The sequence below is a fragment of the Tenrec ecaudatus genome, chromosome 12 (assembly GCF_050624435.1).
Source record: "Tenrec ecaudatus isolate mTenEca1 chromosome 12, mTenEca1.hap1, whole genome shotgun sequence".
NCBI lineage: Eukaryota > Metazoa > Chordata > Mammalia > Afrosoricida > Tenrecidae > Tenrec > Tenrec ecaudatus.
Genome location: NC_134541.1, coordinates 135452402 through 135476475, shown reverse-complemented (window position 1 = coordinate 135476475; position 24074 = coordinate 135452402). Strand labels below are relative to the sequence as shown.

The 24074-nt window shown below is 50.1% G+C and overlaps 1 protein-coding gene across 1 annotated transcript in view; it reads left to right on the top strand.

Moving 5' to 3' along the window:
• Positions 1-597: 597 nt before the first annotated feature.
• The window catches only part of CALN1 (calneuron 1), a 390899-nt gene continuing 367422 nt past the window's right edge, over positions 598-24074 (top strand). The window contains exon 1 of the mRNA XM_075528543.1: positions 598-720. Within this exon, the coding sequence (XP_075384658.1) occupies positions 598-720 (123 nt within the window). The remainder of the gene's footprint in view (positions 721-24074) is intronic.

The window sequence follows — 24074 nt, the reverse complement described above, 5'->3', positions numbered from 1 at the left end:
AGGGTCCCTGCCAGCTCAGAGCCTGAGGGTGACGTTGTCCCGAACCGTGAGCACCACGTGCAGGAGCAGGCTGGCAGGCCTGCTCCCCAGCCCACGGCGACCTCTAACCCTATGCCCTGCCCTGTTTCTGGGCTCTCAAGGTTAACAGTAAGGAAGCAAATCAAACTGGCCAGACGCAGGGCTTCCTTGCAAGTTGCAGTCACTCCACAGTGCTTAGGCTCCAGCCCAGCCCCCGGGGAGCGTGGCTGGAAAAGTACCTGTGAATACGAAGGTTGCGTCCAACGGCCCAGGATTGGTTTGTTGTAGTATGCCCTCCGGTGACATTGAGGCCTTATTAATAACTAAACATCTGTCACAAAGGTAATTATATTTCTGGGGCCTGGCTGGTGTGTGGGGGTGCTACTGTGCTGTTTACACCCAAAGGGAGGGTGTGAATTATTCAGGCGGCCGGCTCGGAGTCTACGCACGGCCCCCCGTCCGTCCGGCATGTAGCCAGTCAGTCACCTTCTCTCACCCCCTTGCAGGCTCTTGGCGTCTCCGCTGATGCTCCCTTGACGGACTGGCCAGTCGCTTGAAGAACATCGTCCTGGATCGCCGATGCGGCTGCCTGAGCAACCTGGAGAGGGGAAGCCTGAGAATGAGGACAAGGGGGACCTCGGAGCCCCCAGAGGGGGCGAGGAGCCGCCGCCAAGCCAGGCCCCCGACTTCCCCACTTGGCAAGTCCTCTCCCCCAACCCCCTTGGAGAAAGGAGCTTTCTTGAGTGTTTGCTCTGGACCTTGAATGCTTGGCAGCCCTCAGGTAGGGGTGGGAGGGGCTGGCAGCCTTGGCCATTGAGTGTCCCTGGGTGTGTGTGTGTGTGTGTCGGGTCGGGGGCAGGATGGGGGTGGCAGGGGCTGCAGAGAGGATGAGCTGGCCCAGCTGGGTACTCATATCCGATGGGTCCTATTTCTTGAGACTAACAGGTTCCTAAGGATTATAGTTGAGATGTGTGGATGGGCCAAGGAGGGGGAGGAGGAGGGGCGGTCCTGGGACATGGACCATGAGCAATTGGCAGGGGATCGTGGTTTGGGTACGGGGTTGGTGGGGGGTGGTGGGAGGTGGTGGCTGATAGCAAAGCAGCAGTAGGGGCTGTGTGGGAACACTACTTAGATGGCGTCTGTGAAACCTTCCATCTCCCCCAGAGGGTGGTCCTAACCCCACTGGGTGAGCGACTGTGAATATATATGGAACCGGCCATTTGGCATTTAATCGTTTTACCTGTGTACCATTCAGCCTCACCAACTGTATCGATCACGGTGGGTGACGCACTAAAAACCGCTCCCAAGTGTCCCGTCGTCCTGAACAGGAAGAACTCCCTGCTCCCCAAATGGGGACTCCCTTTTCCCCTCCCTCCCACCAGGGGTCCCCAGCAACCACACTTCAACTCTGACCTCTACACACTTCATGTAAATGAGCTCAACTTCTGACGACGCACCCCAGTACTGCTCAGGGAGGTTGACCAGAGGTGAGGTGATGGCAGCAACCTCAGCATCCTCATCCTCATCCTCACGCCAACCTGCCTAACTTCAGAGGGGACACCGACTGGAATGAGCCTGGGCCGCTTCTCAGACGGCTACGCTCCAACCCTTCGCACTAGTTTTGACACCAGCCACTCCTCTTTTCTTCACTCCTGGGTTCCAGGATCGATTCCGGTGGCCACACAGCACGTAGTGTTCAGTGTTTTAGTAAGGAGCAGGGTACAGATCTGTACAGGTACAGATCGGGATCAATGGGCTACAATCCAGGATTAGGCAGCGTGCAGGCAGTCTCCCTTCTTCAGCACAGGAAGCTCGCTCAGCTCCTCCTGGCCATGCAGGGCTCCTTCGAGATCCCTGTGGACAGGCTCCTCTTGGCCCCGCTGGCTATTGCTGCCACTGGGCCCCTTCTGGGCTTGATGCTGCTGGCTTCCCTGTTGGGTTCCTTCCAGGCTTGCCACCCTAATAACCATACAGCTCTTTTAGGAGGCGCCCTGCCTCCTTTCCCAGTGCTTCTTCATTTCCTTCTGTCTACTTAACCTCTCAGAGGCTGGCTGCTTTTATACACATCTCAGGGATTTCAAGGCATGGCCCTCCCATCAAGGCCATGGATGGACCAATCCTCTCTTGGTAGGCTAAGGATACTTCATTTGCATAGAAGACTCCAGACACTTCATTGACACAGTCTCTTTATTGGTCAATCCCTGCCAGGCATTTACCAACCACAGGGCAGGCTGCAGCCTGGGTATCAAGTCACAGGTTGTTTGCAGCTTACTCAGGAAATGTTACTCAACTGGGACAAAAGGAGCAACCCCTCCAGGGTGGACCCTAGAGCAAAGGGAACTTGTTCGGGCTTAGGGGAAATCTCTCTAACTAGTTCAAAGAAATAGGCCAAAGGCTAATGGATGGGACTCACTTTACCACCGCAGGGGTGCACGGAGGTCCTGAGGCTGGACCTCTCCCTACCCAGCACAGGCCTCCCCAAAGAAGAGCCCGGGAGGAGGCACAGCCCAATCTGAGGATGACGGTCATCCTGGTTTTCGGCAGCATGCGGGAGCAATAGCATTCTGGGTGTTCGTGGTGAGCAGCAGGTTGTGTGCAGGAGAACGGGGCCAGAGAAACATTCTGGGTGGCCTTGGGGAGCTGGTGCTGCCAAGGAAAAGGACAGCTGTCCGCCTTAGATTGATGACGAGATCATGTAGTTAACAAACTAAGAAGTCTTCAGCGGAGTCCAAAAACTTTGTGCTCAGCGTACAGCACCCCACCTTGGCCAACCCCGGCTATACCACCTGGACCACCAGAGATGGTGGTGGCTCTTTGAGAGCTCTTTGGGGTCTGAGGAGTCTGCCTGGTGCTCTGTAGGCCAATTCCAATACCCAGACTATGCATTACCTGACAGACATCCCCAACACAGAACGGAAGGACCAGGAGACAAGCACCGGAAGTGTCAGGGAAGCACCTTCCGGATGAGTCTGTCCCTCTCTATCCTAGTCCGAGCTCAGGTGCTGAGACCTGGGAGCTGCACCTTTTCATGCTCCCACCTCATCCTTCTTCCTTTTAGATAGCTAACAAGATAAAATAAACACAAGTTTCTCCCTTAAGTTTTAAATTTTATTTTAATGTCCCTTTTGTCTTTGGGAACATTAAAAGGAACATTTGGGCTGGAGCCCTGGTGGCATAGTGGATTGATTACAGGTTAGGCTGCTGCTAACCTCAAGGTCAGTGGTTCGAAGCCACCAGGCACTCCATGGGAGAAAGATGAGACTTTCTATTTTTATAAGGAATTACAGTCTCTGAAATCCACAGGGGGCAGTTCTACTGTGTCCTACAGGGTCGCTGTGAGTCAGAATAGATTCAGTGGCACTGAGTTTGGTTTTGGTGTTTTTTTTGGGGATTAGAATTTTGGGGTCTGAGTTATTAGCTGACACGAACTAGTTCTGTTTCATCTCTCTCTGGGGGCAGCAGTGCCCCAGTGGGATAAGTCACCTTTGCCCAGAGCTTCTCCTTTGTGGTCGAGCATTCAGCCACCCTTTTGGACCCCAGGCCTGACCTAAGGGTCTCTCTCTCTCTCTCTCTCTCTCTCTCTCTCTCTCTCTCTCTCTCTCTCTCTCTCTCTCTCACACACACACACACATACACACACACACACACACACACACGCTCACTCCTTCCTTGGGACACACCCACACTTCCTTTGAAGAGTTCTCTGTGCAGTGGGCAGAGGGAGTTCTCTAAAAGGAAACGTTATTGACTCCTTAGACTGGAGGCCCCGTAGGGCGATGGTTTCCTGTTGTGTAGGGTGAGGGTTCTGGGAGTCTTTGGGCCAGGTCTGGAGCTGGCTCATGCTGGGCAGTAGGGCCGGAAACGGAAACCGGCTCGAAGAGAGCCCTCATTGGATAGAGGGAAGCGCAGGCAGCGGAAACAAACGCTGTGACCAAGTAAACAACCGCACCTTGCTTGGGCCATTCCATCCTGCTCTGAAGGAAGCTCTGCTGATACGAGAGAGATGGATGTGCACTATTGATATATGGGATAAAAATAGTCCATGTTCCAAACAAAGTGTTTTTAGTATTTGGAAATGAAAACGTGTAGACAAAGCAAGGATTTAGAATGCATGACTCATTAAATTGCTGACTCTGAAAGCCATGGAAATTCAAAGGTTTTGTTTTTTTTCTCTCCCTCTCTTCTTCTTTCTCCCTCCCACCCCTGCTTTGAATAGCTTATGAAAAGGGTTTCTTCCCTTTAAATCAAGACCCATAAACTCTCCCCTGATTTAAGAGCCTGGCTAGGGAAAGGTCGAGGAGCATCAACCTTCCATTCCATACCCTCCTCTCTAGCTAGACTTAGTCTCCAATCAGTTCTTCCCCTTGCCCTTCCCTCCTCACTGGTCTTTTTCATGCGTCTCTGCCTTGCTGTACCAGGTGTCCCAGGTCTCCCATGCCTTCATGGTGGCAAGGTTCCCCTGCCCCCAGTGTCTCCACTTTTCATCCATGAGCACGCACTCCAGGATCCGCGTCTAACGAAGAGTCTATACCGTGAGCACTGACGTACGACTTGGTCAGGGTACCGCTATTTATTCACCATGGGGTCTTGGGCTCCTTGCAGCTCATCAGCGGTCATTAACTGCTGGGTTCACAGCAAACTTTCTACAATAAGTCTCACTACTCAACACAGGGAAGAGGAGCCGCCCCGGTGAAGCGGGGGATGTGTGCATATGTTTAGGAGGAGGTGGAGGTGGGCTTTTGGGATGCTTAGCAGAGTAATGAGATGTTTCGTGGATAGACCTTCATACCACAGATCCTTAACACTTGTGTAAAGACCCTTGCCATCCACAGAATCACCTCCTACTTCTCCTCATTGACCTCACTGCCTCTCAATCAACCCCACACCCCCCTGAATTCATCAATAGCTAGCTCAGTCATCTTTCTGCTCTGACTTCTGGTGTCATTTGGGATGCAAATGACCATGGGCATGACCAGGCCTTATGGTCACCTTATGTTGCCTCAAATTGAAACCCTAACGACATCCCTTCTTCTTGGCTTTCACTCATGTGGCCTCACCTTTGACCCATGTAATTCCTTAGACTACTCCAACCTCTTTGACCTCACACGGTGCAGTACCCCTCGTGGGGGAAAGCTGCTCTTTGGCCCTTCACCATTGCCGTTCCCACTCCAGCACAGGGAGTGCTCTGAGTGAAAGACCTGCATCGATCTGGGATTTAGGGAGGTCTAAGCACCCCTGCACTTTCAACTCCAACCAGGTCCCCAGTATGACTCCACAGTTCTTCCAACAGCTCTGGCTCAGATCTCCCCTCTCTCCACCATGGCTCTTTCAACCCTTCCCCACTCTTCTGAGAATTCTAGACTTCCGGATCCACTAGTCAAACGAACATCTCAAATGGAGACTGAGGCACCTTTCCTGGCACCTTGTCTGCTTCTCCCTATTCATCACACCAGGGAGGAGTCCATCCATCATGTGTCCCACTACCACCTGCCACCCGGGTCCAAACATCCACCCCCTGTGACCCTCTCTTCCTCCAGTGTCTGAATCCACCCTTCCCCGTCCTATTCTCCAACCTCTTCCTTCCAACTCTAAGCACATCCACGTTTGCAATAGCTCCTGTTTAAGGAGAGAAGGAACGTTGAATGGTTTACCATGTTCTTCAAATGTTTTTGAAAAACCCAACCCAACCCTGCCCACATTGCTTCCTTTCCTCTACCTTGTGCGTCCTGCTTACCTCACAAGGTAACCTGGTCTCCGCCCCCTCCAGCCCCGCGGCCTCAGCAACACAGGTGCCGTGTGGGAGACGGAGGAGCAGCCCGGGAGTGTGCAGAACTGCGCTCTGCACCAGAGCGTACCTGATTACTTTTGTTGGTTTCTTTTTGAAATATGTGCTTCCTATCAAGCAAAAAAAAAGGTCGAGAGAACTTTCTCCCCACCGCCCCCTGACCCTTGTGTCCTTCACCCTCGGCCTCTCCCAGAAGCCCCAGTTGGGAATGTCACTGCTCCCATGGGGTCTGACCATCGGCCTGCTGAACGCTCTCTCACTGCATTGGCCAACCCTCATCTCCTCCCCGTGCCCCTCAGTTGCTGTTTTCCCAGGGGGTCGTGTTGTGAATGGGAACCCACAAAACACGGGAGCATGGGAGGCGGTGTCAAGCCTATCTTTGCTTTCCCACTGCTCCCATTTTCTCCAAAGCTGGCGCTCTCTGCCCTCTCTTTCCTGAGGTGGGTGATTAGCTGGTAAGGGCACCTTGCACAGACAGATTATGCTCAGGGCTTGGTGGCGCACTCGGGCCAAGGCTGTGATTCAGAAGGAATAGGTTGGGGTCTGACCCAGAAGTCCCTCAGGAGCACCTTGAGAAGCCTCTCTCAGAAGGTTCTGGAAAGGTCCTTGGAGTAGGAGGCATGCTCCCCGGTCCCCGACCCCAGAAGGTTCCATTCCGGGCTTCTCTCCTTCAAGAAGCTCCCTGAATCCTTCATGTGGGGGATTTCACCAGTCCATCCACACACGCGTCATTGGTTACCAGGCGGGCTTCTAGAACAGACATCAGGACAAGCCATTCAATAAAATCCAAACCAAACTCACAGTCATCGCGGCCATTCCGACTCTTGGTGACCCTATCGAACAGAGCAGGACTGCCCCTGTGGGTTTTAGAGACTGTAGTTTTTTACAAAAGTAGAAAGCCTCATCTTTCTCCCTGGGAGCAGCTGGTCATTTTGAACTGCTGACCTTATGGTTAGCAGCCCAGTTTGGAATCCACTGCACCACCAGGGCTTACAGCTCACCTGCTCTGAGCGGCCAAGAATAGAGCTGAGGCCCAGCTGCCAGAGGTAGTTGTCCTGCCCCACCCACCCTCCAATTGGAATTCTCAGATGATCTTGGTGCATATGCTCTCGATCACTCATTCACCCTCCTGGAGATGATTGGGCCCGACTTTTGGGACGTCCTCCTTGGACCCAGAACACTTGTCCTCTCAGAGTAGTTCTTCTAATGCCGCGTGCTACACATGGGGGGTCCTCCGACCGTCACTGCCAGTAAGCATCCCTCTCCAAGTGCCTCATGGTCTGTCAGTTCAGATGACGCTCCGTGCTGGCCACTCTTGGAGAACATCAGGCAGACTAGACTCTCAGAGAGATGCCCTGTGGCTAAGAGAATGGCTCGCCTGTGTTTAACTCAGCTTTTCCAGACTGATCATGAAGCATGGGGTATGTGTGTGTGTGTGTGTGTGTGTGTGTGTGCGCACACTCAAAACTGCAGAAGGGAGCTGTGCAGCTCCATCCCTGCACCGTTCATATACGAAACAGGAATATGACATGGCGGGTACTCCCCGAGATTGCATGGTCTCCAAAAGAGGAATTAGCTTGTCTACATACCTGTGTGCACCTCTTATTGCTAACGGGATCCCACTGCTCCTGCCCTCCCTGTCCCGGACTCTGTACTTCAGCACCGACATCCTTTACTGTAGTTCCTGGATTGATTTAGCCGGGCCCCTATGGGTGGCTGCTTAGGTTGGTCATGGTTTCGCTCTCTCCAGCATTGGTGCAATGAGAATTCCTGGTGTATGGATGATTGATCCAAAGATCTCACACACACACACACACACACACACACACACACACACACACACACACTCTTTTGGCTGTCTTTTACTAGTTAGCACTCTGGAGTGACTGCCAGTTTACCTGCGGGAAGGACGTTTGGGGACAGGGGACACCGGTGTCCAGGAGAAGGGGACCAGAGGAGTGCTCCGAGGTGATCATGAGTCACATCTCCAAGGAGATCAGCAGGCGTAGGGTCAAGGACATTGTCTGGACAAAGAACAGAAATCCTATAAAGCCTAGCCCGAGGGTCAATCCTGGGCTCTGCAGCAAAGTTTCCAAATGATCACAATGACGAAATGACCCCGTGGTTCCCCGCGAGTCCCAGAGCCAACCTCTGGGAAAGCTGTCGTCCCCCCGGGCCACACTCCCTTCCCGTGTGAGTCTCCTGGGACCTCTGCCTGTGCCTCCGCTTGGTGATTCATGTCCACATGAGCAAGTGCTCCTGAAAGGCTGCCCCGGGTGCAGTCGTCCAAATGGGCCCTAAAACAGACCCGCACCCCAAACCAATCCAACTCACTGCCGATGAGTCAATTCTGACACGTGGGGACCATGCCCTACAGCTCAGAGCTGTGCTCTTGGGGGGCTCTCTGCTGGGAGCAGACTGCCGGGCCTTTCCCCTGTGCAGCTGTGGGGTAGGTTCAAACCACTAACCTTTAGGTTAGTATTTGAGCACAGACTTCTTTCTGTGCCACTGGAACTTCTCAGGTTCCAGTCATCCAGACCCATCCCAGAGCTTAAAGAGAACTGGGGAGACCGAAGTGGTCACTCAGTCCTGTTGCACTGTGTGTGTCCTCCCTCCCTTCAGCCTTTGCCACGAGAACAAGGCCCAGTTCTCCACTCGCATGGCCATTGTAAGAACCTCTTCCCCCAGGATCTCTTGTCTCTTTTTATTCCACTTACTGTTGCTTTGTAAGTAATCACCTAAACTCAGAGGCCAAAATCAGCCATCACCTTGTTCTGCTCAGGGTGTCTGTGGGGCAGCGGGTCAGACAGACAGAGCCCAGCGGGTCAACTTGTCCCTCTGCCATGATGACAGGAGGTGGTGTCAATGGCTAGGATGGGATTTTTTGACCACTTCTACGTCTGGGCTGGAGTGACTGACGGGCCCACTCAGCTAGGAGTATCTATGTACAATTGCCTCATGTGGCTTGGGCTTCTCCCAAGATGGCATCAGGGTGCCAAGAAGGAACCTCCCAACAGAGAGGGAGCCTGACCTGGCCTTTGACGACCTGGTCTTGGAAACACCACAGCTGCCACCCTCTTGTGGTCTCGATGCCAGGACCAGCCACAGACCCCTCATCTCAGAGGCAAGAGCCCCAATGAATGTTGTGACCGTTTTTCTTTTTCTCTCTCTCGCTCTCTCTCTCTCTCACGCGCGCTCTCTCTCTCTCGCTCTCTCTTGGCTTCTTCAACCATCAGATGTATGTCAAGGAAATTAAGAGAAAAATAGGCTTTCATACATACCCGTGTATTTGCGGTGACTGATGTTCTTCATTCATTCCTAAAGATTCACGTTCTCTTACATAAATACTTCCTTCAGCTTGAAGCACTTCAAAAAGATTTAAAAAAAATTTTTTTATGCCACGGTTCTGGTGAGACAAGTTCTTTGCGTTGGTTTTGAGCGGAACATGTCCATCACTCTCACTCGGGAAGGGTCTTTTGTCTCTAATGTAGCATTCTAGATTGACAAGTTCTCCGCCTGCTCCCCCTCCCTGCCCCACCCTCCGGTTCAGCCCTTTACCGATATTGCTCCAATGTCTTCGCGGTTCCCACAGCTTCTGATAAAAAGTCTTTCAAGTAATTTTTAGATTCTGGGACCAAATCTGAAAACGACCGTCTTTCTGCTGATGGTCCCTGGGTCGTGACCCTGCCCGCTGCCAAGCACGCAGCTCTTTCAGCATCCCCCGGTGTCTTGCTGAAGGGCCCAGAAGAAGAGGTGCCTTGTTAGAGCTCAGGAGACAAGGTCTCCCTGTGATCCGATCATCTCATGGATCCCTGTGAACGGCCTTGTGTTGGAAGAGTGTTTGTCGGCTTTTGTTGACCTGCCCTGGTTTGTTCTGGAGAGGGGAAATCCCCTTAGTACAGATCGGAATATTAACTCTACGGGCAGACACAGTAGCATCAACTGACAACAAGCAGTTTAGAGGAAAGAAAGGGGCCCGCACCATGGAATGCAATTATGCAAACGATGCTAGGGCCCCTGGAGAGTCTCAGCTAGAAGGAGCTCAGGTGGCGGAGTGGGTGCCCCTCGAGCTGCTTACACACAGGTGGCTGTTTGAGCCCGCCGGGCACTCCTCAGGAGCAGGATGAGACTGCCTCCTTTCATTAAGATACAACGTCTCAGAAGCCGACAGAGGTAGGTCTGCTCTGTCCTGTCCTGTTGCTGTGAGTCCGCAATGACTCGATGGCAGTGAGTTTAGAGTATTGGCTTACTACCCACAGGTTGGTAGTTCGAAGAAAGGAGGCTGGCTGTCTGCTCCCATAAAACTGTACAGTCTTGGGAACTCCAAGAAGCAGTTCTGCCCTGTTCTATATAAGCTCACTGTGAGTTGGCATCAACTGGATGGCAGGGGTTTGACTTTTCTTGAGAGTATTATTGCGTGTAAGAGCAAAAAAGGTTAAAAAAACCCCAAAATTTTACAAAAAGAGCACAAAAAAGGGAAGTCAGAAGAATCGACACATTCAAATGGGTGCTGGTGCAGAGTCACGAACGCACCGTGGCTTGTCAGAAGAATAAGCATCCGTTTGAGAAGTAAGGGGACCAGCGTGCTTCTTCGAAACCAGGGAGGGAATCCTGTAGCACTGTGACCTACGAGGAGGTGCTTGGATAGACACTCAGGCTGGACAGGTGTGGGAGGCAGAGGGGAGCGTGCTCACCAATAGATGTAGATTTGACAGAGGCACGTTTGTGTACACGTCCCTTTGCCACAAATGGACCCACGAATGTGGTAAAGCATCTCACTACTCCTGAGCCGATTCTGACTCAGTGACCCCCGTAGGACGGGGTAGAACTGCTCCTGTAGGTTTCTAAGATGGTAACTCTTTGTGGAGTAGAAAGTCTCATCTTGCTCCTGTAGCGTGGTTGGTGGTTTCGAACCTCTGACCTTGCTGTCAGCAGCCCAACATGTAACCAACTAGTCTACCCACTAGTCTCCTGTGGTAGCGCAAGCAGGAGGCAAAGTTATGAAAGCTTCATGGACATCATCAGGCTTCTAGGTGGAATGAGCTACTGGGCCTGGGAGCACTAAGGCCAACTGGTATAACGTAGTCCACAAGGTAGGTCTACCTCCTGCTTTGGCAAGTAGCACTTGGGGCTCATGGGTGGTCGTCTGAGGTACAACTCTTGGTCTGTCTCCACCCAGAGGAAAGAAGAGTGATGGAAACCAAAGGACACATGGAAACCTTTAGACTCATAAACGAATGGACCATGCAAACATCAGTCTCTCCAACCCTGAGATCAGATGAGCTAGATGGTGCCCAGCGACCAGTACCAGCTGCTCTGACAAGCACCACACCAGAGAGTCCTACTTAGAGTGGGAGAACGGTGTGGAACAGAACTGAGAATGCTAAAAGACGGCAGGCTTACTGGTTGGAGAGAGCCTTCTGGGAGCCTCCAGACTATGGCTTGTTAGGGCTGGACCTGAATTCAGCCCCGTGGCTCAATTTGCAGCCAAACAGTAGCCACACCTGTAAGAGGAACACCCACAAGAGTGTGGTGGTCACACCTTACACACATCAATCCTTTCAAATCCAAATGGAAGCACTTCCCCGAGGACAAAGTCCAGCGGCTTAGCAGTGGGGGAGGAGTGGAAACAGGAAAAACCGTAGGGAAATGGGATAAGTGAGGAGATACATGGGATACAGTGATGGGTTGAAACAAAAGGTGTGGGAATCGCTGAAGGTGAACCTGAGGAGCTGCTCTGTCAATCTTTTCCCGGTGTGTAATAGCAAGGGAGGAGGAGGAAATGGGACAAGGAGGGGCCCATGTCCTCGGACACGGCATCAGGAAAGGCCCGTGGCTCGGAAGGAGCACTGGTGAAAAGGAGAAACACCCACAATGAGAGCGGTTGGCACGAGAGCCACCACAAGGGACTTGGGCATTCCAACCATCGTGAAGCCGCCGCAGGGCTGGGCAGCATCTGCTTCTGCTCTGCAAAGAAGCTGTGAAAAGTCCTGGGGAAATGGGATTATACGATCATGGAAATCCATCCCCCTTCCGCCCCCCAAAAATCTTGTAGTGGTATCGCCATAACTCAGAGCTGGCTGACTCAACAGTGGCTCCAGGGCCACAGCTGTCCACTGCTGAGTTTTTGCCACTGGAAACGAACAGAATCACAGCATTGTTCGATGCTGAAAACAGCAACCACAAGAGAGCCGAATTGTTTGGCTAAGGTCACAGGGACATTTTGTGGGAACCTCTTATTTAAGGACTCATAGCAACGCCGTAAGGCAGGGTAGAACTGCTCCTGTGGGTTTCCAAAAATGGTGTAACTCTGTGGGAGTAGAAAGCCTTGTCCATCTCCTGAGGAGCAGCTGGTGGTTTCGAATGGCTGACCTTGCGGTTAGTAGCCCAAGGTATAACCAGGGCGCCACCAGGACTCCGGGAAGTCGGAACTGCCCCAAGGGCAGTGAGTTTGATTTTTGCTTTTTTAAAAAAAACAGGCCTTATTACTTAAGGCAAAATCCAGCTGTTGAAAACCACAGTTCGACTCTGATACGTGCAGGGCTGCCAGGCTCAGAAAGAGCTCGGCGGTGGCTGGTCCGGTCTGGGTGTTTCTATTTCAGAAACATTGGTTCATGGCTTCTCCCTGTCCGGAGCCTGTGTGAATGGATTCCCTGGCAGTGGGTTTTGGGTTGGCCTCCCCTGTAACTGCTAGTGGAGCTTTGCTTCCTCCCCTTTGTTTTGGGACAGCAAGTGTGTCTCAGGTCGGTCCCAGTGTCCGCCTCCTCAGATACTGATGCGCCGCGATCCTTGGTCCCACTTATCGCCGTCCAACTGGAGGGGCTTCTGTGATGCTGAACAGGGTCAGCAGGACTTCAGACTGAGGCGGATTTAGGAGGAAAAAGGCTGGAGATCAACTTCTGAGAAGCCATGGACCCCAAGAGTGACCCTCAGCGGAGCCTGTGGAGGGTGTCTCTCTCCATCATTTTACCGTGTCCTATCACTTGACCTTGTCCTATCAGGTCCCTAGGGGCTGGAAGTCACCAGGAGTTGGGGGCTGCCACATAGGTCCCTGCTTGCTTTGCACACCTGCTGTAGTAGGAGTTCCTGTCTAGCACCCTCTCGCAAGGCCTCCCCCAAACCTTCTAGCACGCTCCAGATGCATGCACACGACAGGTTTGACCGCAGGCTTGCGACGAACCGGGGACTTTCCATGCAGAAAACATGACAACACAGGAATAAACCTTCCGAGAGTCCGACAAATAAAAATGATTTTAAGGAGCAAAAAATGTTTTTATGTCCCGGTCCCTTTGACAGTCGTCTGCAGCCCGTGATGGATGGTTTTGAAAGCGTGAAGTCAGACTCTGGAGGTGCCAACAAAGGAAGTCAGTTCTCTTCAACTGCAGCACCGGGCTATTGAACACAGCAGACTTGCGATACCACGATGCATGTGCTTCCTGGTTGACGCATTAAATAATCAGAACCAAGCAGTGGTGTCATCATGCCGAAGGCCTGTAGCCGTCCCTGTAAACAGTGTTTACAAACAATGTTTGGAAAGCTCTGTGACAACTAGAGTCTGATAGGGGCATGCCCGTGACATCGTTTCAGGTGCTGCTGGTACCAGCTGGCCCCGTGGCCTTGGTGTCAAATGGAAGCAAGCCCATGACTCCACGTCGAGGTTAATGGAAACCCGACGGTGTTTTTTCTCCCCCCCCCCAACGTAGAACCACTCGCCGTGGCCAGAGAGTCAATTCTGACTCCTGAAGACTCTGTCTGTGTATGTCAGGCTCTTTATGATTTTTACATATGTTGCTGTTGGAAATATACACCGCAGAATGCAGATGCCAATTCCAGCGACATTGATGACACGTGGAATTGGGCAAGTGTTCTTGCCCTCCTTTTCCCAGTTGTTCCCCCCGCCCCCCGTGAGGAGAAACCCAGTCCCTCTCTCCCCGCCTCCAGTTCCTATCTCACCTTTTAAGTTGCTGCCTGCATAGGGTTTTCAATGGCTGGTTTTTCTTTTAAAAAATCATTTTATTGGGGGCTCGTACAACTCTCATCACAATCCATCCCTCCATTCATTGGATTGAGCACATTTGTACATTTGTTGCCATCATCATTCTCAAAACATTTGCTTTCTACTTGAGCCCTTGGTATCAGCTTCTTATCCCCCCCCTTGCCTTCCTCCCTCCTGAACCCTTGATAATTTATAAAGTATTATTATTTTTTCATGTCTTGCACTGTCCGAGGTATCCCTTCACCCACTTTTCTGTTGTCCATCTCCCAGGGAGGGGGTTATATTAGCACATTGTGATCGGTTCCCCCTTTCTCCCCCACCTTCCCCTTCCCCTCCTGGTATCTCTACTCTCATTATTGGTCCTGAGGGGTTTATCTGTCCTGGCATCCCTGTGTTTCCAGCTCTGATCTGTACCCGTGTACATCCTCTGATCTACAATGGCTGATTTTTCCAAAGTCTGTTACCAGGCCTCTCTTCTGAGGTGCCCCTGGAATGACTTGAACCCCCATCCTTTCAGTTTAGCAAGTGAGCACATGAATGGTTTGTTCCACCCAAAGACCCTATCTAAACACATAAACCCAAACCCACTGCCATCCAGTGGATATTCACTCCAAGACCACATGGGACAGAGCAGAACTGCCCCCTAGGACTGTCTATCTCCACCAAAGCAGACTGCCTCAGTTTTGTACTATGGAGTGGCTGGTGGATTCAAACTGCTGACCTTGTGGTAAGCAGCCTAGCATGTAAATCACTGTCCCCCCACCCACTTCCATGGGGTCAGTTTTACCTTGTCCTATAGCGTCCCTGGGAGCTGGAATAAACTCAATGGAACCAGAGCACAACAGGCTTAAAAGGAGTCCCTGGGCGGCAATATATAGTTAAGGGCTTGTGTTAGGCTGGGTTGACTAGCCTCCCTGGCGGTAATCGCGAGTGTGACTCGGGGTAAATGTTAACTGTCAGAAGTAGTAACCCCGAGCCACACTCGGGATTCCACTGCAGAGATGTCCCTTAACAAAATTACTGACATAATTAGACCGCCAGGGAGGTTAAAGTTTATCATACCTGGAATGTCTACTGGAGAGATTAAAATGAGTAATTTCTTAAGAATTACAGGCCTACAATATAAAACAACAAATTTTATGCAAAACAATGTACCACTTTGGGTACAAAATTACTGACATAATTAGACCACCAGGGAGGCTAGAGAAACACATCCAGGGACAATCATAAAGGAGTAAGAAAGAGCTTTCTATCCAGAAGTCATTATACATCCAGAAAGCATCCCAGCCCAGCCCAGATCAAGTCCCTAAGTCCGATACTAGGCCATCAGTCCCTCTTCAGCCTCACGCAGCCACAGGCACTGATGCAGAATGCAGGAAGGTGGCAGGCTGGTGGGATGCATTCCGTAGTTCGCTTCTTTTCCCCGAAGCATCAACTGTGGGAACATCCCGTTGTCGTTGGCATTCTTCCTATCTTTTGCAATCTCACTCAGATCTGCGTTGACGTCTCTTCTTTCATTTCTGATCTGTATCATTTATACATTCCTTCTTTCCATTCTGATACAGGGTTGTCAATTTTATCACCCCTTCCACGAGCCCGGAACCTGGGTGGCGTGGTTGGGCTGCTAACGGCAAGGCCAGCGGTTTGAACCCACCAGCCCCTCAGTGGGAGCAAGACGAGGCTGTCTGTCCATGAGACAGACTGACAGCCTCAGAAAGGTTAGTGAGCAGGTGATTGTGTCCAAGTCACGATGAGTCAGAATCAACTCGAGGGCAGTGAGTTTGGTGTTTATTTTTCTCTGAGAACCAGATTTTGGTCGCAGTGATTTTTTTACCTATTGCTTTTCTCCGTTGAACGTCAGCAGTAGGTCCCGTAGGACTTTGGCGTGTGGCCAAAGTGCTACTTTGTCCTTTTTGTGTGTAAATGCAAGGGTTTTTTGACGCTCATCTGGGAGGAACGATAGCAATGGCTTCCTGTGGAAGGTTAATTTCCTCCCTTCCTAGCTCATTCTTTCTCCTCTCTTGGTTTTTGCTTGCTTGTTTGCCCATTTTCTACCTCCAAGGTTTCGCGGATTTATTCTCTATGCCTTCTTTTCAACTGTTTTTCTAGACAGAAGCCCCCTTGCAGACTCAGTTTGGAAAACGTCAATGACACAAGCAAGATAGACAGGGGGATGTGGATGTCACATTGAGCATTCTCTCCAAATATGTTGTCAGGGGCCGTCGCCTCAGTTCCGACTCACAGGCCCCTCATGCACAAAGGAACAGCCATCGCCTGGCCCTGCACCCGCCTCGCGCCTGTGGTGATGCTTGAGTCCATCGTGGCGGCCCCTGTATGGACCCATGTCGTCGAGGGTCTGTCTCTTCTTCATGTCCCTTCTACTTCACCCAGCATGAGGTCCTTGTCCAGGGACTGCTCTCTCCTGAGAACGTGTCCCAAGAGCGTGAGACCACGTCTTTCCATCCTCGCTGCTAATGAGCCATCGCCACCAGTACCATGTTGGCCACATCCCTCCTGACATCTGCGCGAACCTTTTGTGTGCGCAAGTCATGCGCACAGCTTGCTGAAGCTCCACCGACTGCCCATGCCCGTGCAGCCACCGCTCATCAACGAGCAGAACATGACCCGCATCGTAGAAGCCACCTCTGTGTGCGTGTTAATGCACAATTCCCCTCATCATCCATGCCCACGCGGAGCTGTTATCTTGATTTCCCATGACGTAAACTAGTTTCACTTGTTTTCAACGTTGATGTCCTTGGAATCATGCCGTCTGTATCCTTCCTTCCTGTATATCATATTTGCTCGCGATGGAGGCGCCTCTTCTTTGTTGCGGGTTTGTAGTTAAGCCGTTCCTTTTGTGGCCTGTTCTCTGGCTATTGTGTGGCTGCACCATCCTTTATTGACCCGTCTCATTGTAGCCGGGCACTGGCGTGGTTTCCAGTTGGGTGTGATTATAAATAGTGCTCCTATAAATAATCTAGTACATGTCTTTAGGGAACACGTGAATGGCTTTTTTGTTCTCTACACACATAAGAGTGAAAACACTGAATAATATACATGTAATTTAGGTGTACATGTGTGGGCTTCAAAACGTTTATTGCAAAAATTCTCTTACCATTTAATTAAAATTTTCCACCAAGTCTATGAAGGCCCCTCAGATACCTTTGAATACGTGGCGTGGTCCCACAAAGTCTCGGAACCCCACAGGGACAGTTTTACCGCCTTCTATAGGGTCGCTACGAATCGGCATCGACCGCGTGGCAGTGAGTTTGGTGTTATGGGTTTTGGTTTCTTAATGGAGGAAAGCTTATTTTGAACCTGTTGTGATCACTAAGCAATCCATCATAGGCCTTGTTCTCTGCCAACCATGCACCATGATTTAATCGCCCAGTCTCTTACTCTTGGGCATTGACTAGCAGCCCGTGAAGACACAGTTGTCAGGGCCTACGGAGGCCTTCCCAGCTTGGCGTCCTTGTAGACAGACTCAATCTTTGTACAAGACGCTGGTTTTCATCTTTGGGTCAGTGCTTACCGTGGGAGAGGACTGGCCCCGGGGGATGCCCACGTCCATTTACACTATCATGCCTTTTGTCAGATTGACCTCTCGCTGTGGTACGAGTGACCATGTCACTACTATCGACTGATAGTTTCCGGTGCCCTCGCTCACCTTGGGTTTGCTGTGTATTTAACCCGTGTCGGATCAGATAGGAGAATAACTTGATATGTCTGCCTTCACCTGTGCTGCTTCATGAGTCATGCGCCCATCGCTTTGCAGTGGCAGTCACCGTTCCACCGTCGCCGTCTTCCGATGGGAACGCGTCCCGCGCTTAAGACACAGTTCTCTCCCTCCTCCCCACCTGGCAAATGATGCTTCGGGATTTTCTTGACCTTTAGTTCGGTGACCCATAGTGCTGTACAAGTGTTGTTTGGACGCCCCCCTTTTCTCTGTGGTCGCGATTATTGCTTCGCCTGTAGCTTCGTGGCATCGACCGCATCAATTTTTCATGCCTGACTTTTGTTTCTTCCTTAAAAGGCTTCCCACACTTTAGGCTGATTAAAAAACTGCCAGCTCCATTTATCCTTCCAGGGTGATATGCTTTTATTCTTTATGTCGAAGCCTTGGCTCCACCAGGAATGCCTTTCACTCTGTGGAATAAAGTATTTAATGAACTTGGTCACCAGATGACTTGTCAGTTGGTCCCTTCGATGCTCAGTGCCATCTACCTGCCTTTAAATCTGTCTTCGTGCGCATGCGACACAAGACCTCTTTAGGGTATCCAAAAGCAAAGATGCTGCTTTGAGGACCAAGGTGCGCCTGACCCAAGCCACGGTCTTGTCCATTGCCTCCTAAGCATGGGAAAGTTGGACATTGAAGAAGGAAGGCCAAAGAGGAACTGAGGGATTTGAAATGTGGTGTTTTCAAAAACTCCTGAAAGTACCTTGAATGGCTAAAAGGACCAACTGATCTGTCTCGGAACAAGTACAGCCAGAGGGTTCCTTAGAGGTAACGGTGGTGAGACTTTGTCTTAGTCCTTTGGACACGTTGTTAAGACAGACCAGTCTCCGGAGAAGGAGCTCGTGGTTGGTAAAGTAGAGGGGCGGCGAAGGAGGGAAGGCCGTCAAGGAGATGGATTGACACCGTGGCTCCCACAGAGGGCTTTAACATCGATCGGGACAACTGGGAGGATGGCGCAGGCTAGGCAGGGTCTTGTTTTGTTGCAGTGGGTCGCGGTCAGTCGGGAAGGACTGGCTGGCCCCTCACAAGCACCACCACCCGCATTTGGAGCCCTAAATACGCCCAAGTGTGCATGTCTCTTTCCGTGCTGAGGATTCCACACCCCTGCCTCCCTCATTCATCATCCATCCAACTAGTGCTTATTGAATGTCTACTATGTGCCAGGGACTTCCCCCCACCCCCAGGCCCTTGAGTATTACTAGTAAACCAATGAGAAAAAGATTCCCCTCCTCCGGGGTGCTGTCCTCAGAGATGGAAAGACAGGCAAGCACAACACACGGCGTGATATTTTTTCATGAATTAGCGTGATGAGGCTTTCATTGGTGTATTGCTGTTCGGTGCCATCAAATGGGTTCCTCCTGGATCCCCTTGCAGAGGGGTCTAGGGGAGGAGATGAGTTAGTTAGGGTGCGATGTAGCACCGATGAAGAATACAGCTCTCCAGTTCCTAAATGCTTCCTCCCCCCGCACCCCCACTACCATGATCCGAATTCTACCTTGCAAGTCTGGATAGAGCAGAGGATGTACACTGGTGCATATAGGAACTGGAAACACAGGGAATCCAGGGCGGATGATACCTTCAGGACCAGGGGTGTGAGGGGCGATACTGGGAGGGTAGAGGGAGAGTGGGTTGGAAAGGGGGAACCGATTACAAGGATCTACATGTGACCTCCTCCCTGGGGGACAGACAACAGAAAAGGGGGTGAAGGGAGATGCTGGACAGGGCAAGATATGACAAAATAATAATTTATAAATTATCAAGGGCGTATGAGGGAGGGGGAATGGGGAGGGAGGGGAAAATAGAGGACTTGATGCAAAGGGCTTAAGTGGGGAGCAAATGCTTGGAAAATGATGAGGGTACAAATGTGCTTTATACAATTGATGTATGTATGGATTGTGATAAGAGTTGTATGAGCCCCCAATAAAATGTTTGAAAAAGAAAAGTGAGTTCCTCCTGGCCGTCCTGTGCGTGACGGGAAGGAAGCACTGCCTGGCCCTGCGCCGTCCTCACCATTGTGATGGTGTGGCCCACGGTTGCATCTCTGGTGTCAATCCATCTCCGCAACGGTCTTCCTCTTCTTCATGGATTTTCTGCTTCCCCAAGCCTGACGTCCTCTTCCACAGACTGGTCTATCCTGACAACATGTCCAGAGGACGCAAGACCAAGTCTCTCCATCCTCTGTTCTGAGGCGTCTTCGGACTGCACCTGCTCCCAGAAGTGCCGACCGGTTGGTTCTTCTGGCCGGCCAGCCTCAGGACTCCCAATATGCTTTACCAGCGTCTTAATTCAAGTTACTGCCCCGTCGTCCTTCTCCACTTGTGGCGTGGCCTGTTCTCAGATACTGAATCCTACCGAAATTTAGAATCATTTGGCCAAATCCCAAAATAAATCCCAGTGGGATTTTGATGGTGATTGCCTGGGGTTTTTTAATTAATCCAGGGAGATTTGATATCCCTAGGAAGCCTGGCAGCCCGGTAGGCTGAGTTCAGAGGGTGAGGAATGAGGCTGTCTGCTCGCAGAAAGATGCACCACCTGAGAAAATGGCCAGGGAGCAAGCCTCCTCTGTCCTGCATGAGTTGGAATCAGCTTGATAGCGTCACAGTATTTTATTTGTATCAAATAGCAAGGTAGGCTTCTCTATTTCAATCTCCTGATGTTTTAGTGTCCTTCCTGCCCTTTGATGGAGAATTTCAAAAGTGCCCTGTTTAGATTGTGTGTTTGTTTTGGTTGCAGTTGTGAGTGGAATTGCTTTGCTTCCTTTATGCCGATCACCTGTTCCTACTGACACATAAGAGAACTATTGACTTCCGTTTAGCCTTTTGGTATCCTGCCACGTAAGTGAATTACAGATTGTTCCCAATAGTGAGTAGATTGTCCCTAACTGACCTGCTGCTAGGTTGCTCGTGGCAGAATGGTCCACTATACTGGCCCACTCTTTGTCATCCTAAGTGACTCTCTTTGTCCACTTTGCCAGCTTTTAGCCTCACTCCGATTTTGTCCGGCATTTAAATTGTGGCCCTTAGATCCTTGTACCTCACTGGCCTGCCTTACCCGCCCTTCTACTTCTGACAGTGGGTTTCTAGTACAGAATAAACACCTGCTGCTTGAGAAAGTTAAAGCGCAGAAGGAGCCTAGCAGGAAGACAAGTTCCCCGTGATCCCCAACCCTGAGAGAGCTGGCGCCAAAGTTGAGTCCAGGGTCTTCTCAAAGGGCTTTCTGGGCACAATCTCAAGTGTGAAGTTAGCATTGCTTGGATGGGAAGGAGCTTTGTCACTTGCTTTTCTTCTTCCGAAGAACACTCATTCACTGTGGACTTCTTGTCCTATTCCTTCATGCAAACCAACCTGAAATGCATCGTCTTGAACTGCAGTCTGAGACTGCACACCTTTGGTTAAAAACACCAATCCTTCTCAGTGGGGAATTGAGTTCTTTCTAGTGTTTCCCCCCTTCTCTTCCATTCTGCTCTTTCTTCTCCCCACTCCCCCCTTTTTTCTTTCTTAAATCATGATAGTGTTGGTTTGAGTTGACTGTGTACTTGATCAAATGCACATGTAATATGAATGCCTCCAGCATTCCCACATACATGGATGAAAAGGTATGCGTGTTTTAACTTTTTTAATAAATCATTTTATTGGAGGCTCATACAACTTTTATCACCATCCATCCATCCATCCATCCATCCATCCATTGCATCAAGCACATTTATACATTTGTTGCCATCATCATTCTCGAAACATTTGCTTTCAACTTGAGCCCTTGGTATCAGCTCCTTATTTTTCCCCCTCCCTCCCCACCCCTCCCTTCTGAACCCTTGATAATTTATAAATTATTATTATTTTTTCATGTCTTACACTGTCTGATGTCTCCCTTCACCCACTTTTCTGTTGTTCATCCCCTAGGGAGGGGGTTATATGTAGATCATAGTGATCGGTTCCCCCTTTTCTTCCCCCACTTTCCCCTTACCCCCTTGATATCTCTACTCTCATTATTGATCCCAAGGAATTTATCTGTCCTGGATTCCTTGTGTTTCCAGCTCTTTTTTGTACAAGTGTACATCCTCTGGTCTAGCCAGATTTGTAAGGTAGAATTGGGATCATGACAGTGGGGGCGGGGGGGGAGGGCAGGGAGAGGAAGTATTAAAGGACTAGAGGAAAGTTGTATGTTTCATCGGTACTATACTGCACCCTGACTGGCTCATCTCCTCCTCGTGACCCTTCTATAAGGGGATGTCCAGCTGCCCACAGATGGGCTTTGGGTCTCCATTTTGCACTCCCCCTCATTCACAATGATATGATTTTTTTGTTCTTTGATGCCTGATTCCAGATCCTATTGACACTTCATGATCACACAGGCTGGTGTGCTTCTTCCATGTGGGCTTTATCGCTTCTGAGCTAGATGGCCTTTACCTTTAAGCCTTTAAGACCCCAGATATATCTTTTCATAGCCAGGCACCATCAGCTTTCTTCACCACATTTGCTTATGTACCTGCTTTGTCTTCAGTGATTGTGTTGGGAAGGTGAGCATCATGGAATGCCAGTTTAATAGAACAAAGTGTTCTTGCATTGAGGAAGTACTTGAGTAGAGGCCCAATGTCCGTTTGCTACCTTAATACTTAACCTATAAATATATGCACATAGATCTATTTCCCCATTGCCATATGCATTTTAACTTTTAACAGAATGCACATAGCTCTCAGAAAGCATTGAACTAACACAGGTGAGTGGCTATTACCAGTTCTTTGACTTTCCACATTTAGTGTCTAATAAACATAGAGCCTACCCAGAGATTTTTTAAATGAGTGTTATGTGTATTTATCTTTTAAAAATATCATGTCATATATTTTTAAAAAATCTGTTCTCCTTGCTGACAGCATACATGTGATTTTTTGGTTTTGTTTTTAGCTACACTAATTTATAACTTTAATAAACTTGCTGAAATTTATATTTTTTTCAGTTTACCAGTTTGAAAGTTTCTGTTGATTTTGCTCTGAAAGATTAGGTCTATCTCTGCCCTGGCAGGGCAGTGATTCAGTGCTCATCGCTCAGCCCTGGCGGGGCAGTGATTCAGTGCTCATCTCTCAGCCCTGGCGGGGCAGTGATTCAATGCTCAACTGCTAACTGGAAGATCAGCGGTTCGAGTCCATGGGCTGCTCACAAGAGAAAGGTGGCAGTCTGCTTCCACGCAGATGACAACCTCGGAATGCGCATGGGACAGGTCTATTCTGCCCTCTAGGGTCACGATGTGTCAGAATTGACTTGATGGCAACAAGTGTTTTAAAAAATCATTTTATTAGGGGCCCATACAACTCTTTTTACAATCCGTACATACATCTTTTGTGTCTAGCACATTTGCACATATGTTGCCATCATCATTCTCAAAACACCCACTCTCCACCTGAGCCCCTGGCATCAGCTCTTCATTTTCTCCTCCCTCCCCACTCCCCTCTCCCCCTGAACCTTTGATAATTTATAAATAATTATTTTATCATATCTTACACCATCCGGCATCTTCTTCACCCAGTTCTCCATTGTCTGTCCTCCAGGGATGAGGTTACATGTAGACCTTATCATCTGTTTCCTATTTCTCCCTCACCCTCCCTCCACCTTCCCGATATTGCCACTCTCACTACTGTTCCTGAGGGGTTCATCCCTCCTGGATTCCCTGTAGTTCCAGTTCCTATCCATGCCAGTGTACATCTCCTGGTCCAGCCTGCTATGTAAGGTAGATTTGGGATCATGATAGTGGGTGGGGGGAGGAAGCATTAAAAAATCAGAGGAAAATTGTATGTTTCATCATTGCTACACTACACTCTGAGTGGTTCGTCACTTTCCCACAACCCTTCTGCAAGTGGATGTCCAATTTTCCCCAGATGGGCCCTGGGTCTCCACTCTGTACTCCCCCTCATTCACAATGTTATGATTTTTTTTTTAGTCTTTAATGCCTGATACCTGATCCCTTCGATGCCTTGTCATCTCACAGGCTGGTGTGCATTTTCCATGTGGGCTTTGTTGTTTTTCAGTTAGATGGCTCCTTGTTTATCTTCCAGCCTATGGGACCCCAGATTCTATATATTTTGACAACTGGGCACCATCAGCTTTCTTCCCTGCACTTGATGGCCACAAGTTTTATAGCAGATTTTCTTCCCACTCTCTGCACGGCTCTCGGCCCCTTCTTCAATGCTTTCTTCTGCGTATTAGTAGCGAGGTATATTTTTCATAACCGGTGCTATCATGCAGTTATGGAAATATGGTGTCATTGGGTCTAGTCTATGACATCACAGTGAGTTTTTTTCCCCTTAACATCTCCATGTATAAATCTACATCGGAATGTATAGGCAACACCAGCCAGTGTGATGGTTAAGGTTGTGCATCAGTTCGGCTTGGCCAATCAGTGGTTTGGCAGTTATGATGTATAGTCCCCCCATGATGAGATGGGATATAATACAGTCAGCTCCATGATGACATCTGCAATGAGCAGTCAACCAATTGAAAGGGAGTTTTTCTGGGGGGTAGGGCTTCCTTCCAATGTAGGTGGATGCT